General features: G+C 39.9%; 1 protein-coding gene across 5 annotated transcripts in view; it reads left to right on the top strand.

The window, feature by feature from the left end:
- Nucleotides 1-12745, top strand: part of b4galt2 (UDP-Gal:betaGlcNAc beta 1,4- galactosyltransferase, polypeptide 2) — a 388743-nt gene that overhangs the window by 334119 nt on the left and 41879 nt on the right. For all 5 annotated transcript variants that reach the window (XM_048538619.2, XM_048538614.2, XM_048538616.2 and 2 more), the window contains one exon: nt 8243-8365. In XM_048538619.2, the coding sequence (XP_048394576.1) occupies nt 8243-8365 (123 nt within the window). The remainder of the gene's footprint in view (nt 1-8242; nt 8366-12745) is intronic.

The raw sequence follows: 12745 nt of genomic DNA, 5'->3' as shown, positions 1-12745 counted from the left end.
TCCCTTGGTGCAGCTTTGCAAAACAGTATACTCGCCAAAAATGCATTGAAGCATGTAAATTCAAAACATTGCAGAAAAGGTACAAGGGAGTATCTCTCGAAAAATAATTAAGACCTAGGTATGACTACAGAATAAATAGTAGCTAACCAGGAATTACAGTTGAATAAATAATAAATAGTAAGTGTCTTAAGCATGACACACTGGTTCCACCAGTAACTGGGGTTCAGATGATACAGCAAGTCAGAAACATTTCATATTTTGGAAAGACACTAATGGCTGTGCATACAGATCTTTCTTTAATACAAACTACAACATGTAATGCACATCGAATACATCAGGGTCTCCATATTATGTGTTGGTGTCCGGTGGCTTTGAGAAACTGACATGTAACAAGAAAAGATATACGTGGGAAAGTAGGCCGCATAGGCCACTCATCACAAACTGAAGCCAGAAAATGCTAAAATCACCTTCTGAGAACAGAGGTCTGCTGATTGTGCCCTGAACTTGTTAACGTAACTTGGCCAAGTAACCCACAATTGCTTTGACAAAGTCATGATAAAGAGAGCTGTACAGGAGAAGGAAACTAATTTCTCAATTTACAGTGTTTTTCAGGAATATATTCAGCAAAGTAATTACATATTGAGTTTATAAAGGCAGCACATCTGCAGGGTGCAGATATGACAAAAGCTTCACTGAGGCTGTGTTATAATAGAATCCCTTGTTCATTGGGGATTATTATTCAAATTAAGCTCCAGCCATAACCTGCCCATTGAAAAATTTGGTATTCCTGGCAGTAAATTTCCCCCCGATAAAGAAATTGAATGTAAACCTTGCAGATGTTCCTGTCACAAGGAGGTCTGCATAATACAACTTCTTTGGGAAATTTAAAACCAACAGTTCGCTCAATCAAATTTGTCTTGGGACTTGAGAATTTTTATGTTATTTGTAGAAAGCAATAAAACTATGATTAAAATGTAGTGAGGGAATAGTTCACTGCACAATTGTGTGGCCACTCCTATTGTATAGCTAAAATGTCAAAATGTCATTTTGGTTAGTAATTTGTGCTCTGAAATTTAGCTGATCTGAGGGAAATTAATTTCATTTGAGCAGCATTAAACCTATGTAAATAAATGTAATATTAGACTTCCCAGGACAGTCAGTACTATTATTACTGGATGACAATCCCCTTTTAGTTGAAGGTTGGTGTTTGACAAAGTGACCTTTAAATTGTTAATAATCTCATGGACTGGTCTCCTAGTAAACAACACAAGATCCCTTTTGGGTCTATAACTAATGTCTTGCACCCATCTGATTCCATCTGTAAAGATAATAACTCAGAGTGGCTCCTGTGCATCGGAGATGTGCCACAGATATGTTTTATTTATTTTGAAAATAATTCCACTTTCACGTTTCCTCCATAGAATCCTGTACTTACCCAGTTGCAAAAACCAAGAAATTCCTTGAATCCTGTCTCTATTGTCATTGATACCAACTTGGTTAGATCCAGCAAGTCTTTTTATCCCCTGTCCCTTTGCAAGTTTTTAACAAAGTTGGAGCAAACAGTTGGCAGAAACAGAAAAGATAACTGAAAGTGTGCTGATCACGGGGAAAGAAGTGGGCAAATGCTTCAGTCCTTCAGTAATTCTGCAGTGCTGCTTCATGGCTGCCAAACAATTCCCCTATTATACCCCACTGTGAAGCACATTTCAGTTCAAACAAGCTGTATATTAAAGGGCTTTTTTTAGTGCCACTGAGTTAGCTGTTTTGGTACAAAAGCGTCAGTCTTTTCTTAATTACAATTATGCCTAGAATTCTGACTGTCAAGGTGAATAATTAAGAACTTCCTGAGTGCCCCTCTTTGTGACAAAGGGACACCATATAAGATGATTGCTTTAAATCTTTGACTAGAAACCCTGTTCTAAGGTGTCTGAAGCCCTGGTTTAATCACACCTGTGGCTGTACCTGCTATCAGAGAAATTTCCAGGAAGTTTTGAGACCATGATAACTTCTATAACAAAAGCTGAAATGACTGGAAACACTCTGAAAGTTAGGCAGGCCATGTAGAGAGTGAGTGTGTGTTCATGTTTCAAGTCTGTGATCTTTCAAATACAAAAAGATAGTAAAGTAATAGGTTTGGAGTAAGTGGAAGGAGGAGCTAGTAAGATAAAAATGGAAACTGTATGACCAGGTAGAGGGTGTAGAGTGAAGGGTTAAATGTACTGTCCTTTAACAGAAGCAACTGAGCATGTTAATAAGGAGCTATACCATAGTGACATCAGATCACATGGAACTGGAGCCTGAATCTGTGTGGTTACAAAAGATGTCCTCTCCTAAATCCACTTCATATAGTTATGTTTAATAACACCTATTAATGTTTGGAGGAGTATCTATAATATGGTAGCAACAGTGATCAGATCCACGAAACTGAAGGCAAAAGACAAGGAGCGCCTGAAGAGAAGCAGAGGGACAGCACATTCCTAAGGTGAAGGATGAGGCCATACCAGCAATCCAACCTGCCAAGTGGTGGAAAACTTGTACAGAAGCCCGTTAGTGACAAGAAACAGTAGATGACTGGTTTCAAGGCCCACTGAGGTAATAGACTGGAGAGGAAAATCCAACAGAGAGCTGAACAGCAAAGAATCAAATCTTTTCCATTGAGTTGCTAGGGTTTGGAAGGCTCTACAGATAAAAGAGATTCCATAAATAATTTCAAGAAGAAATTGAACAAGTACTTGAGCATTAGAACCAAATGAAAAGCCAGTAGGTTTGAGGACCAAGCGATGTGAGGATGGCCAGTGGACTGGATGCTCAAGCTGAGCAGGGATGGCCAGTGGACTGAAGGCTCGAGCGGAGCAGGCTGGTGGTTGGACTGGGTACTGGGAGTGCCAGCAATCAGTGGCTTCTCAGCCCAGGTACTGTACATGAGGAAGACCCCCGCGTGGATCCACTGAAGGACTGTAATGTTTATCTTTTTTAATTTTGTTCTAATTTTTCTGTGAACAACTGTACGTAATGTGACTTTTTCCTTTTTTCCCTTTATTTCTGTATTTTGTATCTAAAATCTGTACCTAAGTACTTCATGCTTGACGTGGCACCGTATGGGGCGACATTGTAAACTTTTCACTGTATTCATGTACTTCCATACTTGGGTACACATGACAATAAAGGATATTCTATTCTGTTCTAAAAGCATGGTTCTATGACTCATCATAACTGTCCTTTTAAAGAGCAAACTAAATACGTTCTGATAGAACACGTGTTTCTTCAGTGCAAATTGGCTTTAACGCGATTGAAGAATTTAGACCACTACTTGTAAAATGCAAACTTTCCTTACCTGTATTGGCTATACTGCAATTCCAGCCCCATTAGTTTAAAAGGTGCAGCTATTACGCTATATTCTTATAATGCGAGATTGCATGAAAACAGAACTACTGCGTTACATCAGAACCCCCTGAAGCCATCTCTTGTATTGTAAGTTTCTGTGATAAGCAGCCTGCTCTCTTCCTTTGTTTTAACGTTCTGCCTAATTAGAAACCTTTTGGCCAGGTTATCTGATAGATCTAAATTCATAACAGCCTGGAGCAGTAATTTCTGTATGCCTCTAAGTAATGCCATACTTCCATTTTAAGCATATAGTTATTAATATCAAAAAATACTAAGCCTCCTACTGCAGCTGTGCTCACCTACTTTCACTCTACACTCGATTGCCTCAAAAAACTTTGCCTTAAAATGTAGAAAATCAAAACCATGATGAATTTCTAACAGAAGCAAGTTCAGTCAGTGGGGAAGTGCTATATATTTTAGAGCGTGGTATGTCAATAATGTCCAGCCTGTAGATTTTGAAAGCCCTTTACAACTGCCATAATTATTTCCCCATTAACCAAACAAAGTAGTCCTGAAAAGTGCTATGCAACATAATTAAATGCATAAAGGGTCATATCATAAACAGCAACATAATCTACCTAGAAGCTGCAAGAACTGCAGATGCTGAAGTCAGAGATAACACAGTGTGGAGCTGGAGGAACACAGCAGCCCAGGCAGCATCAGGGGAGCAGTTGACGTTTCTGGTTGGGACTCTTCTTAGAAACAGCAAAGGGGAAGAGAGCTCAGAAATAAATAGAGACAGGAGGGGTGGATCTTGGGAAGGTCTCTATTTATTTCTGAGCTCCCTTCTCCCTCCCCATTTCTGAAGAAGGGTCCTGACCTGAAACGTAAACTTTCCTGCTCCTCTGATGCTGCCTGGCCTGCTGTGTTGTCTCCAACATAATCGACCTGTTTGGTTTTACTTTCTGCTGTTGAATTCTGAGCATTTCTGTACTAAGTCCTTCTCATCACATCCTTTAATTTAAGATTCAATCTTCATGTTGCTACTGTTGTATTTTGAGGCCTTTTCCATTTTGTTGCATTAGGTTGCAAACGGTTTATAGGTACACGCTTAACACATTCTGGCCGTTAGATTTTCCCTCCAGTTTTTTTTCCTGTTTTCTCATATCTTCCCTGTTGAGGATGCTAGCTGTGCAGTCAGCATGAGAACTCGCAGTAATCTTTTGTGTAGGTTTTTCCCATCTGCCCATTGCATTTATTTAGTCATGCACTCAGAACCTCTAACTGTGCCAAGTTTTGTCCATGCATAATTAGAGCTCTATTTTGTGTTAGGCTTTAGACTTGACTATTTTCAATTTTGTGTGATGACTTTCTGAATTTATTTTTCATCGCGCTTTTGCAGTTTTTAAAGACAAGGCAAAATGACTAACTTAATTAAAATGTTCTGTTTCAATTGAGGCATTTATTACTAAATCTCAAGATCGAGTGCAGCCTTGCAGCAAGGTTGATGGTTGGGTAGATAATTAGACCAGTAATGCACCAAAACAATTTATTTCATTTTAAAGCCTTATCCTTAAATTAGTGTTTTCATTGTAAACTTACACAGATTATTGAACACTCACAAATGTCATCTTTGGAAGAATTAGAAATCAGTTTCCAGCTGTGCAAATAAGGAAAAATGTATGTACATTTAAATAGCACCATTTCTGACCCCAGGACCTTTTAAAGTGCAGTCAGGAACGTTGGGGAGAATTCTTCAAACATTTTTCAGGTCAGAAAAGGAGCAATCATTTGCTTTCCCCTTTTCTGCTGTGGCTCGTACCTTTGCCTCTGCATGAATGCAATGCTCATCAGCATCTTTCTTTTCATAGCAAAACCTAGGGATCTGTGCCCATAAGATCAAGTGCCAAAGGCTGAAATCTACAATCACTACTTCCTACTGTCGGATCCTACTTTCACCTCTGAATCTTACGGCATAATGAGGATAATGAACAAAAGGACAGATTAGAGATAGAACACAGCTTACCTTGGCAGCTCCAGTTGAGGGTATGATCCTTCTTGAACTACTACAGAGTCCCAGGGTTCACAAATGTATCATTCATCGGTATCCATTTTCAATGTAGGTGCCTTATTCTTGGCAGATCTCTTGTCCCTAAATGCAGACTTTTCCTTTTGGTATAACTCTCCTCTAAGTGACATACAACTCTAATTCTGAGGTTTGTTACTTTGTTCTTCAACTGACTGCTATCCTTTTTGCTCACATTATCCCTTCCCTCAATTGCTGCCATTTCCTCTTCAAGGAAGGGGAACTGTTGTATCTTCCTGCTACACCCCATTGCTGTATGTACGAGTATTTATTGACCCATACCGATAGAATCCATTCTTGTTTCACCACTACATAACCTCTGCCCTGCCCATTTGCAGGCAATTTCTAAGCACCAACTCTTTTTGCCTTATTTTTCAGGATTTTCTTCTGTCTGCTTTGAGTTTTTGGTGCATCCCATCTATGTTCTCCACCCTTCCTCCTATTTAATTTAGCCTTCTTTACACTTCAGCATGGGGTTAGAGCCAAAACCTGAAGATCAGTGGAAGTCATGTTTCCACTGTTAATTTCAGCCTTTTGGAGTTTAGAAAAGCCTTAACCCATTTATTAGAACTTACATTGTTCAGAACAAATAAGCGATAAATTTAAATGTCCTTCAAAAGAGCCATAGGCTGACTGAGTATAGGTAATGGAATTGGCAAACTGATGTATTGGGGCCAAATGCGGGAAGATTTGTTTGACACAGAGCCTGCATTATATTAGTTTGAGAATGCTTTGTGCTGACACGAAATACTGTGGCCAGCAATTACCACCCTCTCAACCATTAATTTTGTAGAAGGAAAATCATATGTTATGAGATGAACAAATTCTTGTTGCGAACTGCTGGCATGCAGCAGGCATACTGAAGGAAAAAATACTGATCCAAAATTATTCTTTAACTATCGGCATCTATTGTCTGTGTCAGCTCAAATACCTTTAAAAAGTACAGCCTTGCAAAAGAAGCCTCTGAAAATGGTTTATATTGACTAGGAGTTGGTGGTTTTTATGTGCAGGGAGTTCTCAAAAATTGTTAAAAAGAATACTCAGTGCAAAATTATTGTAATGTCTGTCCAACAGCATAACTTTGGTGTTTGACATTTTGAAGGAAGTCAGGCTACTTTATACAAGATGACAAGATGATAGAAATGACACCATTGCAGACAATATAATCTTTAAGTCATTAAAATATGCAAAGTCTGGTTTGCAGGGAGACTGTCACAAAGATCTATGAAGATGCTTGTTCCCCATAGGCATAGTGCAACTGCAAAACACTCACGCTTGAGCTGCATAAACCACTTCTGCGACAAATAACAACAGATTACCTGCTTTTTGCTTTGGAGAGATGCCAGTGTGAATTAAAGTGCAAGCCGAAGACTATGCAGATGTGCCAAAGAGCATTTCAGCCCCTTTTAAGATTGACTTTGTGGCAAAACAGCTGTCAAAGATTCGGTAAAAATCCTATTCTGCAATCAAGTGACCTGAAATGACACAATTGGCGATCTGCCTGAACAGGCCTTCTCTGCTGAATCCTCTGTAACTACAATTGTAGAATATTATATACATCTCATATGCATTGTCCTCAAATATCTTGACAGCGAGCTAAACCTGCAGATGAATTGCAGCCTATGAATTGAACAAAAAACCCTGTGGAGCTTTGTAGTCGTCTCTGATGAATGTAATGGAGTTCACTTCTTGATAAGCATCAAAACTGTGATCTGAGAATTCTTTATCTCCCTGCTTGTTAAAACAAGGCAATGACTATCAGCATGCTAATTGTTGTAAATCTCAAACATGGAGAAATATTTATTGATCAGACAAAAGAAAACTTTCCAGCAATGATATATCTCTTCATTTAAATTTTTAAACTGTCAATCATTTGCACATATACTGTGTTTCTCTGTGTTCCATTTGGAATCATTTGCAACTAGTTTCTAGTCCAAGAATAAATTCCAACAAACCCACTGAGCCTGCTCCACCATTGGTCCACTGATTGTGGCCTTAACTTCCCATTATCAGCCATAACCCTCGACTTGCTTGTTAACCAAAAGTCTGTCAAACTCAGTCTGGGATAATGACTCAACCTCCACAGCTTACTGAGTGAGAGAAGTTCAAAGTCTAACTAATCCTCTGAGAAAAGAATTTCCTTCTCATATCCATCTTAATGGGAAGCCCTTTGTTTTTAAGTTACACCATTTAGCCGTAGATTTTCCCACAAGGGAGACATCTTCCCATTATCAATATGTCAAGCCCATCTTAATTTAATATGTTTTAATATGTTCACCTTTCATTTTTCTGAACTTCAGTGACCTTGACCTAAACTGCTCAATCTTGCCTCATAATGCAACTTCTCTATCAGAAATCTGTATGGTAAATGATATTGCAGAAGTCTGACATCCTATTTCTATTTGTGTTGGGCTTGGGTTGCCACTCACTGAAAACAGAATGGCCCTGGATCTTACTCGAAAAATTATGGTGTGTTCACACCTTAAGCTATTGTTAGATGCAAATCAACCAGGAAGTTCAGTAAAAGGTGCAGAAAGGATTACAAACAGCTTTACCCTGCCAGTCAGTTTACAGCACACTATAATTTGCATCATGTGAGTGGCAACTCGCCTTCAGCTTTCTTAATAATCGTTCGTTATTCTCAGCAAAGTAAACAATAAATTAACATTTTAATCGACCCAAAAAGTCAGACATTTAGCTTCTGAAATTTAGGCAAATGAAGTTTCAAAGTTTGAACATTAATCTGTTCAATGGCAAAATGAAGTTGCATTGCAAAATTAGTGCTCGTTGTCGTGTGTCAGTGTTCTCTAACATTTTTATTTTTCCCCTTAGGCTGCCGTACAGTGGCTACTTTGGTGGGGTATCAGGACTGAGCAAGGAGCAATTTTTAAAAATCAATGGCTTCCCTAATGAATACTGGGGCTGGGGTGGTGAAGATGATGATATTTACAACAGGTAAGACAATACAGGTACTTAAATCATTATGTCATTGAACTATTAGAATTATCCAAGTCAGCTTTGATTAGGAAAGATGATGGAGATGCCATTATTGAAGGAACCTTGTTTGAGCTTGATTTAATACTGGCTTATGACTCTGCCTGAGATTAGCTTCATTTTAATAATTATATTAAAAATAAACTTTTCAACTTGGATTCTTACTTTTTCACTAATTACTTCAATTAGTTGTGCGCCTAGAATGCAGCCATTGGTTAAGATAGACTTGAAATACTTCTTCCACCAGGACAAACAAGTTTGAAAGAAAACATTCCACAGATTTGTTAGAGACAGAATGTGTGACTATAGGGAACGATTGAAGCAGGGAGAGTAGGTTTTAGGGGAAGATTAGATGAATATTTGAAAATACATTGTTATGGGTAGAGAGCGGTAGATTAGTTTTAAATGGCATTAGCAAAGCGCTGGCACTGATATCTTGTCACAGTGATTGTTTTCTTTGTTGTAAATTTCTATTTTGCCACCCATTCCTATTCTGCTGTCGATTCCTCTTTCTCACCTAGCCTCATTCTTTCTACCTTTGTTGCTTCAGTCTCTGCTGTCCTCTATTTTGCTTTAAGTACCCTGTAGGATAAAATCAGCACCATTTCTTGGTTGTTCTATTAAATAGAGACAAATGCTTGAGAAAACCAGACCATAAAATAACACAAACAAGTGCAAACCAATTGAATGCAGTGAATTCCAAATGCAATGTCTCTTCCAGAAAAAGCGGTTTTGATTCTGATAGTTAACTCATTTTGCTAGTAAATATAGTTAGATCTGCCTTTTTTTCTGATTTTAGTTTTTTTAAACAAAAATAGCTCTATGATTGTGAATGCAGCTGTCAGTATTGATAAGATTGTCGGTATTGAGCATCAGTGGAGCTTCTAGCAGAAGCCTGGTCATATTGTTGAAGAAGCTGTCGTATTGTAGGCCGTGAGGAAAACTGTAAGAGTGGGAGATCAAAAAATGAGCAAACTTAACAAATGGTATCAATATTTAATTAAAATATTGGAACTGAATTTAAATTTAGCGACTTGATTGAGAAGCAAACCACAAACGTTGGATATGTTAGGCGCATGTTTTAGTGCTACAAGGCCATTTTGGATCCAAAAGCTGGTACTGTGTTGTACCCTAGTGCAGATGGTGATTGGGTGCCATTCTGGTGACTTCATTCAAGAGGCATACAGATTACACATTGTGGTGTCAGTCAATGTATAATACTGGTTTAACACCATGGTGCCACTTCTGATCTCACTGTTCCAGCTAAAGTTATCATTTAAGCTAGCACAATTAAATATGTGTACAGCAAAAAGCAGCAATCCCTCTGCCACCATCACAGCTATCAACAGTATCATAAATGGCTTCCAAAATACTCACTGATTCATATCTGCTGGTTGTTGCAATGTAATTCGAAATGTTTACTTACCATCATGAACCCTTGCCTTTCGGTAAATGCTCAATCTCCTTCATCAAGGCCCTGGGAGTTGTCATTGACCAAAATTCTAAATTTACTACCCATTATAAATACCGTGTCTACAAAATCAGGTCAGAGGCTGGGAATTTTGTTATGAATATCCTACCTCCCAGGTCCTCAGCGCCTCTCTATCATCTACAAGGGACAAACCAAGAGTATGATGCAAGTTCCTTATTTGCCTGGATGGAGCTTCAATAACTCTGATGCTCAACATCATCCAAGATAAAGCAGCCAGCTTGATCAGCACACTCTCAACCACTTGAAACATTCACTCCCTCCACTACCGGTGCATAGTGGTAAATGTATTCCATTTAGAAGAGGCACTGCAGAAACACAACAAGCCTTCTTTGGCTACACCTTCCAAACCTACAATACCTATGAACTAGAACGGTAATGATACAGAAATACAGAAACACCAGCAGTTGCAAGTTCCCCTCCAATTTTACACCATCCAGCCTTCGAACTATACTGCTGTTTCATCAGCGACACTGGGTGATATTCCTTTTATTCCCTTCATAATAGCTTGGTTAGTGCAGTTACTCCAAGTGGTCCATAGTGTTTTTTGAAGTTGGCAGCCCATTGGTTACCCATCTCTAACTTGAGAAAGTAGCAATGTTAGACTTGCAGTACTTGCATCTAATATGAACATCTTATATTCTCTTAGGAGATCTGTTGTGTCCCAGTCTAAATCAGAGAATTCTGCGCACGTTCAAACAATACACCTTTGATTTGACATTGCTTGCTGTTGATCTGGCACAGGCCTTGATCATTTGCCATTCTCAATTGAGTCACATTGGTTTCTCAGTACGACTTGTTTACTTAGTAGCATGCAGTGTTTTGAATATTGCTCAATGCTGTAGCAAACAAAAACATCGAGGGTTTTCTGATACACCAACTTGATTTGAGGTTGTCTATCTGTAGATTACCTGTGTGCTGAAACACAATAAGACATGGCTTGCTGTTCATCATGCCATGTTAAAGATGATAACCTATTAATGAAGCACTCATTAAGGATTGATTAGGTCCATGAATTAGTTTATTTGAAACAATAAAACACATTACAAGTTAAGAAGCAGACATTACAGTAAATAACAAACAAGAAAAATGATTCCCATAACCACCACTCATAGACACACTGTAGACTAACTGCCAGGTAGGGCTGTGACATTGTCAATATATGGAGTGCTTGAAGATGAACTCTCTTTAAGGCAACATACAACACTAAGCTCTGTGCAAATTCACATGCAAAGGAAGTATCAGGCTCTCCCAATTTCCTTGCCAGCGACAACAAGCTTTCTGGTGGCTATGCCAATTCTCCAAGTGTTCTGTGCCCAAAATCCTTTGCTATTAGAGAAAGTGATGAGATCTCACTGTGGCTGCTACACCTCTGCCTAGCCAAGTTGCAGTTCTTCAGTATCTAAAAGCATTAAGACACAGAAGTCAGATTATGGTCAAAGGGTATGAAAGAAAGAGAAACCATTGTTTTCTTGAACCATCTACAGTTTGCAAATCAGAAATTCACTGATGAGGAGCGAGCAAGATGTGAGGAGAAAGATCAAGTGCAAACACAAAGTCACCTTCAGTGATTTTTTTTGCCCCTTACTGACCATGGCTTTTGACATAGCCATTGCCCTAATGATAAGCATGGTCACCCCCCATCAGGATGTTGGAGGAAACTGGCCTGTTTCAGCCAGTTAATTCCCACTGCTATAAGCTTTCCACCATCTTATCCTGCAGGAAGGAAGGATGCCAGTGAATGCAGTGCAGTGTGTTTGGGTGACATGCTTTTAATTGATGAACAGCTGGCAACATGTGCGAGTTATGAGTGTTGGTGTGAGGTTTTCAACATTGCTCTGTGTATGAGGATGAGATGAAGTTACGAATGTGAAGTATGAATCGTGGTTGGTGGTGATTCTTGTCAGGTGAGTGGAAAGGGATAACACAGCGTGGAGCTGGAGGAACGCAACAGGCCAGGCAGTGTCAGATGAGCAGGAAAGTTGACATTTCAGGTCAGGACCCTTCTTCAGAAATAGGGGAGGGGAAAGGGAGCTCAAAAATAAATACAGATAGGAGAGGTGAGGTTGGGAAGGTAGATGGGATGATGGGGACTGGTCAGTGAGATGGGAGGAGCGGATAGGTATAAGAGAAGATGGACAGGTTGTGTCAGGTCAAGGAGGTGGGGATGCGAGGGAGAGTGGGTCATGGGATGAGGCCATGGGCATGGGGATATTTTGAACCTGGTAGAGTCCACATTGAGACCACTGGGTTGTAGGGTCCCAAGGCGGAATATGAGGTGCTGCTCCTCCAGTTTCCGGGTGGCGTCATTGTGACACTGGAGGAGGCCCAGGATGGACATGTCACCCAAGGAGTGGGAGGGGTAGTTGAAATGGTTTGTGACTGGAAAATGTTGTCATTTGTCATGAACAGAGCATAGGTGCTCTACAAAGCAGCCCCCCGCTTGGTCTCACCAATGTCCAGGAGGCCACATCGGGAGCAGCGGATGCAATAGAGCACATTGGCGGATGTGCAGGTGAACCTCTGATGTGAAACTTTCTTTGGTTTCTTGGATGGAAGTGACAGGGGAGGTGTAGCACTTTCTGTGGTTGCTGGGAAAGGTGGGGCCAGTGGGGTGTGTGGGGCAGACGAGGGAGTCCCGGAGAGAACGGTCCCTACAAAAGGCAGATAGGGTGGGGAGGGAAGTGTATCTTTGGTTGTGGGGTTGGATTGTAGGTGGCGGAAGTGGTGGTGAATGATACATTGAATAGGGAGGTTAGTGGGGTGATTTGTGAGGACAAGGAAGATTCTGTCTTTATTTTTGTTGCAGGGAAGGGATGTGAGGGCAGAGGTACGGGAAAGGCAAGAGATGC

The sequence above is a fragment of the Stegostoma tigrinum genome, chromosome 8 (assembly GCF_030684315.1).
Source record: "Stegostoma tigrinum isolate sSteTig4 chromosome 8, sSteTig4.hap1, whole genome shotgun sequence".
Classification (NCBI taxonomy): Eukaryota; Metazoa; Chordata; class Chondrichthyes; order Orectolobiformes; family Stegostomatidae; genus Stegostoma; species Stegostoma tigrinum.
This window is presented reverse-complemented; position numbering and strand designations above follow the sequence as displayed.